At 39.7% G+C, this 9,280-nt stretch overlaps 1 protein-coding gene across 1 annotated transcript; it reads left to right on the forward strand.

Moving 5' to 3' along the window:
* Window positions 1-862: 862 nt before the first annotated feature.
* Window positions 863-7,539, forward strand: socs7 (suppressor of cytokine signaling 7). Its single transcript, XM_042484403.1, has 5 exons — window positions 863-899; window positions 2,236-2,364; window positions 4,127-4,262; window positions 5,244-5,387; window positions 6,347-7,539. The coding sequence occupies exons 1-4, from the start codon at window positions 863-865 to the stop codon at window positions 5,362-5,364; spliced, it is 423 nt and encodes a 140-aa protein (XP_042340337.1). The 3' UTR covers window positions 5,365-5,387; window positions 6,347-7,539.
* Window positions 7,540-9,280: the final 1,741 nt, after the last annotated feature.

Consider the following 9,280-nt stretch of genomic DNA (forward strand, 5'->3'; position numbering starts at 1 on the left):
CAAAGCACTTTATTTTAGATTTTCCCACACTTACAATAACATGATCATAAAAATAAAGGACAACAAAAGAGCTCGTAAAAACAACAAAACACAGATAAGTGTAAGGTCACACTCCAACACTGAAGCATGAATAACTCCGCCGCATGCATATTTGCACACACGCCACATGTGTGACAAACTAACAAGGTGACTCATGAAAGAAACATGTGTAACCGGGCAGACGCACACACACACACGCAGACACACACATGCATACATAAACGGGGCTCTACATTAATGAGTCACCGTCATGAAGCTATAGAGTCATGCCCCGAAACACGTTCATTATTCAGACGCGCAGCCCCGACTGACACAACACATATACATCAACGCCATCGTGTGTGCATGAACGCACCGCGGCCCGACAGGAATCGAGGGCAAATAAACAACCACTGAGCGGTCAACAGGAAGTCAACACACACACACACACACACACACACACACACACACACACATACACACAACAACAACACACTCAGATGTGTCTGTCCTCTGACTGTGTGTAACACACATCAGCTGGTGGTCGATAGCAGGCTTTCTGTCTGAATTACAGACTTTTATTCTGAAATCAGACATCAAACATTTGTTTTTTTAGGCAGTTTTTAGCCACATGAGCATCATGGAGAAGTTTAATATTAATTACAAATATTCAAGTTTCCCTCAGGATGAATATCACTAACTTTTCTGATCTCCTGAATTTTCCTCATGAGTCAGTCAGCACGTTTACATGATGTTAGAAAAAGTCATATTTTTGTGTTAATCTGGCTAAAACTGGACTTTTAATATACAAGTAGACGTGTAAACCAGTTTGATATTTTGGAAAATGCAGCTGGTTGGTGGTGAAGATGTCTGTTTTGTAGGTAAAGCGCTGGCAGTTGTGTTAACCACAAATGTCTGGGAAGTACTTTTTATTTTTAGGCCTTTTAAATGCTTATATAAAGTCATGGTAATGGACTAAAAAATTATGTAAAAGTTATGGTAATGTTTTGAAAATTTGTCGGTAAGAATGTTTGAGAACTTTAGGCATAAACTGAATCCAGCCATCATACTGTACGTTCACATGATGTTAGAAAAAGTCAGATTATTGTGTTATTTCGACTAAAACTGGACTTTTAAAATACACGTTAACACGTTACTGCGACTGAAATCGGACTAAATTGAATTTCTCAAAATTGGACTAACACACACAGAATAATGTGATTGCAAGTCGAGTTTTTCCGTCATGTAACTCCCTCGGTGGTTCGGGATAGGAACTGTTCGTTATTTATGAAAAAATGCAGAAGAGGGACTTGTGTTTTTCATTTTGGCTTAGGTGAGGGACATACAACTTGGTAAAATATTATTTTATTTTTATTTTAAATAAGCCACCGCCTCCTCTGAAGAATAACGAACAGTTAGACAGAAGCTAAGCGACGTCCTGCTGCGGACGAGGCTGCAGCAAAACGTTTTAGCCACCTAAAAATATCAACATCAGTTTTGTGATGTCTGTATTTGAATGTTGACTCGTCTTCACCCTCTGCAGCAGCTGATGGAGGCAGCGGTGCAGCAGCAGCTCCGCCGATCAGTGGAGTCAAATTTTTATCAATGAAGTCTGGTGTTTTTGATATAAAAGCTTCAGATTCCCGTCGCTAAGTGCCGTCTGACAGCAAGGCAAAGCGGTGAAAACTTTCTGGATATAGCGTATACTTAAACTGATATTGATTCTTTTAAGTGGCTAGAACTAATCAGTGAAGGCGGGTTTGCTCAGCGTTGTTTGATTATATGTACGCGGCGGTTTAGTTATTGTAAATAAACAGCTGTGATTGTGATTGGGTCTTTACTGCATTTGCGTGATTTGCTGCCAGACAGCGTCAGATAAGAACGCGTCTGGACGAAGCCTCCAGGAAGTACGTCAGGCTCTGACGCAAATTTTTTATAGTGCCCAAAAAGAGACGTCTGTATATCAGTGGATGAATTTTTGTGAGCGTCAGAAGAGCAAATGACAACAGGAGAACTCGATTTTGAAACATTTGCTGTTACAGAACATTTTTCTGTGAAAACAGGGTCACAATTCAAACAAAGAGGCTGACAGCTAACTTATGTGTCTTGTGTGTTTGCTGCAATTATTCACGTTTCATAATTAATGTGGTCATGATTTATGGATGATAAAGTGCTTCATGTGACACATAAAGAAAAATCATTTCTCTCGCCGTCCAGGGACGTTCAGCTTGTGGTGTCACCCGAAGTTTGAGGACCGCTGCCACTCAGTGGTGGAGTTCATCGAGCGAGCCATCATGCACTCCAAGAACGGCAAATTCCTCTACTTCCTGCGCTCCAGAGTCCCAGGTAAAATATGGGTCATTTATCCGCACGCAGCCCCGAGCCGATCAAAAATGGATGCGAGCTGCCACTTAGTGAGAAGTGCCTGAGAGACGGAGCAGAGGGCACAAAGTATATCTGACTGTCTGCATGCAGGTGCTGCATCTTTTATGATTGTGAGAATAAATCTATATGTTTGGTTTGTCCTCAACGCTCGTATGACTGAGGATACATCTGAGCAGGCAGGGCCGGACAGTAACTAAGTATTTACTCAAGTACTTTACTTAAGTACAATTCTGAGGTATCTTTAAGCTTGACTTGAGTATTTCCATGTTGTGTCGCTTTATACTCCATTATATTTATTTGATAACTTTAGTTACTTTGCAGATTCAGATCACTCCTACAAAATATAAATCCATGTGAATTAGTATATTTGCATGAGTACTTTTATTTTTGGTTGTTATTGTTGATGTTACTAAAAGGGGTAACTTTGGCATTTTTCAACATGGACCCTGTTTTCCCATGTTTTTGTTTCTAAGGCCCTTTTAATACATAGATGGCGGTACAGGGTCCCGTCTTTACATCACCTTTGCATTTTTCACAGAGCCAAACCACGGCATCATCACTCAAGTGTGTGGTTTTTAGACAGCATGCCGGCGCCACTGAAGCGAAAGAGTTGTGATGGGCATGACATTTGACACAACAGCTTCAGCACCTTGTGTGAAATGTAACATTTACAACAACAGCGCTTTCTAAACACTTGGCGGGGTTACATAACAGGTTTGCGAAAAACGTAAGCAATATTTTCGAAATAACGATAAAACACAATTGTGAGATGACTGCGTTTCCACTGAGTGATTTTATGAGACTTCCCCCCATTTTTCACATCAAAAGGCCATATTTCACAAAATTGCAATGGAAACACTTTATTGGCTTTTCTAGGTCACATGATGCTGAGTCTATGTCCCGTCAGTATGAACTGGCTCCCTCATGATGCAGCAGGAGCTACAGGAGCTGTTATTGCATCACATAACTCTTCAAAAACTGCGTGAATCATCCAGAATTTTTGAATTCATAATTCCTCTGTGAAATCGTGGACTATCAGCTCCCGCTGGCCGCTCCCCCGTATAAGGAGCTCGCCTTTCCATTATGGCTCCATAACACGCCTACGTGGCCTTGGAGTGGAAATAATGACGGCTAGTTCGGTGGCTGCAATAGAAATAAAGCTGCTAATGTTTTGAACATCCATCGCCATAGTTACCGGGATGTTATGGTCAGAGGAGAAGTCGCAGAACATCACTCAGAGGAAACACAGTCATTTCACAATTGTGTTTTATCATCATTTTGAAAATATCGCTTAAGTTCTGTAATGGAAACCCGCCTAGTGTTGTTATAAGTGTCTCTTTTCCCTTTCGCTTCATCCAGTCTGTTTTTGTGTCTAAGTCTTGCTTACAGAGAAGTCTCGTTCTAAAATCTCACGAGACGTGACTTGTTGCATGAAGACAACAATGGAAATGCAATTCAGAGGGAATCGTGTGTTGTGCTCGAATACTGAGAGCGTCACGAAAAGATTTTCATTGCTGCATTTCCAGTGTTGTCTTGAGGCAACAATTCTCAAAGACTTAGACACAATAACAAACAGACCGAATCAGGTCAAAAAAGTAAAGAGACGCTTCACACACTTATAATAACAATCTGAGAGTGTAACACTGTGCAGTAACACAAAAATGGGTGCTCTGTGTGTGTGTGTGTGTGTGTGTGTGTGTGTGTGTGTGTGTGTGTTTTGCAGGGCTTCCTCCCACCCCGGTTCAGCTGCTGTATCCTGTATCTCGCTTCAGCAACGTGAAGTCGCTACAGCATCTCTGTCGCTTCTGCATCCGACAAATGGTCCGCATCGACCACATCCAGGAGCTTCCACTGCCCAGGTACTCCACTCCCACGGTCATGTGATCACTCTAATATCCACCTGCTGAAATTTAACAAAAAAACAAAAACTCCAAACTGCCATCCGCTGTTTGTCTCTGGACTTTTTGATATTAAAGCGACTTTAGTCGTGCTGTGGGAGTAAATGCGAGGTTCACAGTTGACTATTTTAAATTCACTGCAGGCTCTTTTTTAACCCTTCAAGCATATATTTTGTTGATTTTTATTTTGTCACTGAAGGATGGAGAAACAGCGGGCTTGTTGTTATACTTAAAACTTAGCAAATTCCGACTCCGACATGAAAGTCAGTTGTTTGTGGGTCCCACCACCCTTTAAGCACACCCGCGCTCCTTATATAATGTTGTTACAGGCAGCGTTATTACCTGACGCTGCTCTTACATGTTTCATGCGCATGCAGCCGGTTCCTTCCAGCTGCGTTCTGAGGTGACGCCACCTGTGCACGTTGCAAGTCCACCACCGGTTCTGTTCGAGCACGTCCTCATCTGAGACGTCGTAGTTGGATGTGGGATATGACTTTTGGCGTCAGGCTTGTAAGCTGAAAGCACTGACAGAGCGGCGAGAAAGAGCTGGAGCTACCGATACAACGAGGCTGAAAACATGATGCCAGTGACGTTTTTCAAAACAAGTTGGGATCTTGGGGCTTCAGGACACTTGGATTACGTTGAGACATTTTGTGGTTTTATTATGTATCTTTTTTAACGTTTGAATCCTGGCTACCATTTGCTTCAGTTGTTTAGGAGATGAGTGCGGCTCCTTTTCCCCGTGAACCTCCGGCAGTGTTTTGTGGACTATAAAACTTCACCCCAACATTATCAGAAGATAATGACTGAATTTTAATTTTTAGTTTTCAACTTTTCATTTAACCTCAGGAGAATGCACCTATCTCAGCATTTTTGTTGAGATTTTGTCCAGACCTTCAAGACTAATTTTTTTCTACAATGTTTATTGTCACCTTTCTCCAGACCGCTAATATCCTACCTGAGTAAGTTTTATTACTACGACCCCGAGGAGGAGACGTACCTGTCCATCAAGAGCATCCGCAGGGCGGTGGGAGCAGAGCAGGAGGCCGAGTCGCAGACGTAGCAGCAAAGATCTTCTCAGCTCAAGTAAGTGTGTGTGAGGTAATGAAAAACGTCTTATTTTTAGGTAATTATACACTAAAGAAAACATACTTATTATATTTTATTACAAATCTGCCAATATATCCCCCTAAATCCTACACAGTCGACCTATACATAACATTTTTAGGTACTTTACTTGAGTGTTTCAGTTTTACTGTTTGCTTCTAATTCACTATATTTCTGATGGGAAAATTACACTCTACAAATTAAGATTTTAAAAAAGAAAATGTGATTAATTTATAAAATATAATGTGTTTATAATTCAGGACCATATAAAGTATTTCAAGTGTTCTCCACCAGCTGTCACATTAAAATGCTTCTTATGCGCTTAAGCATTAGTAATAATAATCCAACAATATGATATAATGTGACGTGATGTGACATAATATGAGAGGGAGCATCCAACAAGTACTTGTCAGTGATCAGCAGCTACATTGACTGTGACAGGTCACCTAGTGGAAATAGCATGTATTTCCTCCATCTGCCAAATATGGTCAAAATGACCTCATCAGGTGACAAATAGAAAAAAAATACATTTTCCAAGTCAAAAGCCCAGAATGACACCCAGAAATAATACAAGTCCTGTTTTTCTGCTCTGATGGCTGTGGGATCAAAAATGTCAGTTTGAATGGGTTTCAATGGAGCATTTTTGGACCTGAACAGTCTGAATGTAACTATTTAGTTTCCACAGTGTATTTTAGACTTATTGTAGGAGCTGAGCTGGAAATTCACTGATTACACTCAAATACACAATCTCTCCAAAATTTATACCATATGCATAAACACAACAGAAATTATCAAAAAATGAAGAAAAAGCGTAAAATGCAGCAAACAGTCCCTATAAGTTAATTATGTGACGAATCATTCATATGAAATGTAATTTTTCTAATATATCTGATAGCATGTAAAGGCAGCTTAAGCTAACTTTCTGTCTCTGTGCTCAGGTTTCTGTATGGAGGACTGATCTGTACTGGTCTGCCAGTCTTCCACAGTCAGCCAGTCAGAGTCCCCGGATGTCTCTGTGTCTCCAGCTGGACTTGGATGGACCCCGACTCTCTCTTGACTTGGACTAACAAAAAGAGGGACGAGTGTTTGCAGCTGGACGGCGGGAAAACTGTGAGTGAGACGTTGAGGTGCAGAGGACTCGGCCTCGTCTTCAGAGGGACTGCAGAGACATTCTCGCCCGCCAAAACATGTCGGTTTGAAACAAAACGGAGAATTATTATGAACTTTGTTTGCAAAATTTCTCGAATCTGCTGAACTGGACTTTTAAAAACACACAATGCACTGGTCGATTTGTACAACTGTTGTTTGCTGCCGTTTCCTTGTTTTTCCTTCCATGCTGTCAAAAGGAGGGTTTTTGGATTTAAAGTTGCCCTCGGAGCAGATATACGCACAGAGGCACGGCAGCAGAGGCGATTCAGGCAGACCGCCGAGCTGGAGGACCTGTAGTCATTTATCAAGTAACCTGATTCTTCTCCTTTTTTTTGATTAAAATATCAGAATTAAAATATTGGCTTAAGTTCTAGTTCTTTTTTTTTTATTTTATTCTTTTCTTTTCTTTTCTTTTTTGGGTTATAGTTAGATCTTTATGTCAAACATAACAATTTTTTTTTTTTTTTAATTTTTTTTATTTATAGCTAGATCTTTATTTCAAACACACCAAACAGGAGAAGAAAATCAAATATGAGCGAGAGAAACAACACCAAAACGCCCATCAAACATATTCAGTAAAGAAACGTTAGACTCAGTGCTATTTTACCAGAAATATGTATCTGTGTATATATGTGGGCGATTCTTCTCGGCTTGAAATTCATCATCATTTCACCGTTTATGTTTTTTAGCCTGATTAGAAAAAAACAAAATTGCAATTTAATTTCCCTCCGCAAATTTAATCACTGAGATTGAGATTTCTGGCGTTATTAGGGCCCGAGCACCAAGCATATAAAACAAATTAAATCTGACAACAGAAGAGAGTCGCAATTTAACTGTTTACGCTGCTGTGCTGGGAGTTTACGAGCCTCTGTTTTTTCCCACAATGCCGTGCCTCAGAGTGTGTATATCTGCGTCTTCTGACTCATCTCTACCTGTCAGTTTTATTTGTTGAAATGCCCAGGTGTATTTTGCTCATTCTATTTCTCAGTACCCTGAAGCTGGCTACTGGCTCAGCGTTTTCAGTAAAAAAAAGAAGAAAAATAAACATCAGTCTGTGGCATTGTTTTTTTTTCTTTCTGAACAATAACAAAGACATATTATTGCATTCACAATCATTTACCGTCGTCTGCTCAGAGGGAAAGCAGCTCCTGGACCTCATTGTTCTTCTTTTAAACTAATACAGGGTATTTATTTTAGAAACATTGTTATTTTTAAGCACCTTTTTTTCCAGGTCATTTTTTGTTTGTTTTAGTTATTTACTTTTCTTATCTTTTTTATTCTCTCTTTTTTTTTGTTGTTGCTATTTTTGGGTAATTTTTTGTAAGCATTTACTAATTTCTTGGGTTTTTTTTGGTAATTTTGTCTTAAGGTGCTCATTGCCTTTTTTATTTTAAATGATGTTTTAGAATCATTATTATTTTTTAAGCAGCTTTTTTTTAGGTAATGTCCTTGTTTGTTTTAGTTTTTTACTTTTATTTTCTTTTATCTCTCTTTCTTTTTTGCTAATTTTCAGGTATTTTTTTTCTAACTATTTACTAATTTCTTGCTAATTCTTTGGTCATTGCTCCATAAGATGCTCATTGCCTTTTTTTTTTATTTATTTAAAATGAATTTTTTGAATACTTTTTTTCAGGTAATTTCCTTGTTTGTTTTAGTTTTTTACTTTTCCTCATTTTCTCTCTCTTTTTGTGCTAATTTTCAGGATTTTTTTGTAACTATACCAATTTCTTGCAAAATTTTTGGCCATTTCCTCTTAAGGTGCTTATTGCCTTTTTTAATTTAAAATTATTCAGAATCATTATTTTTTTAATTAGCTTTTTCTGATGAATCCCTTGGTTCTGTAGTTTCCTTTTTTCTGCTGATTTCCTCGTAATTTTTTTTTTAACTTTTCACAATTTTTTTGATCATTTCTTCTTCAGGTGCTAATTGCCTTTTTCTCATGTTTTTGAAAGAAATCGAGCCACTTTATTCAGGTTTTAAGGAGTTAACGTGTTAAGATGCTGTTTCCGGTGGAGGTTTCTCTGCACAGAAAGTGTTTCATTTTTCAACGCCAGCGGTTCACTTTGAAATGTTTAAGGCTGAATACTCTACGGCTAATGCTCCGCTCGCTCATGAAGCCTGTTAAGTGAAAAAGAAAAAAAAAGAAGTGAGATATCCAAGTTAAATTATTCAGCTCTTTCTCTCTGAGGCTCTCCACAGAGGTGCCTGGGGAGGAGGTGATAGACAGTATCTGCATCCTCCAGCCGCTAACTACGGCACACTTGAGGTGAAGAGGGAGAAAGTGCTTTAGCTAAAAGCGGGACGCTCGTTTCCCAAGCACTTAAAAAAAATGATGCAGGGAGAGGAACCGCTGGGGAGAAACAGAGACGACTGTATGGTGAATAAGGTCAAGTGCGCTGTTTGGGAGGGAAAAAAAGGCTCGTATATGAAAAGGGCCCGCATGCATTGTGGATGTGAAAAGAGTCACGGAGAGCGATCCAATGAGAAAGAGGGGCAGCTCATCGTTAGCTCGGCTGAAAGAGCTGGAGGCCAGCTCAGCGATGTGGACGACAGATGGGACCGAGAGCCACGACTGGAACATTTCCTCCACAGGGGAGAGCCGGGATCAACCCAGCTCGCAATTTTGGGTTCTAAAAACGTTCTGAGAAAGGTGCAATGCAACCACTGTAACGTTTTTAGGATCAAGTTTTCTTTATGTTCCCAAATCTTAAAATTCAGGCAAC

Source organism: Plectropomus leopardus, chromosome 4 (assembly GCF_008729295.1).
Source record: "Plectropomus leopardus isolate mb chromosome 4, YSFRI_Pleo_2.0, whole genome shotgun sequence".
NCBI lineage: Eukaryota > Metazoa > Chordata > Actinopteri > Perciformes > Serranidae > Plectropomus > Plectropomus leopardus.

What these genes read in the sequence shown, in the direction of transcription:
- socs7 (XM_042484403.1), top strand. Translation starts at nt 863, where the DNA reads ATGCAGCTGGTTGGTGGTGAAGATGTCTGTTTTGTAG. An exon ending in TGAAGATGTCTGTTTTGTAG is followed by an intron (nt 900 to 2,235) that starts GTAAAGCGCTGG and finishes CTCGCCGTCCAG; the next exon opens with GGACGTTCAGCTTGTGGTGT. An exon ending in CCTGCGCTCCAGAGTCCCAG is followed by an intron (nt 2,365 to 4,126) that starts GTAAAATATGGG and finishes TGTGTTTTGCAG; the next exon opens with GGCTTCCTCCCACCCCGGTT.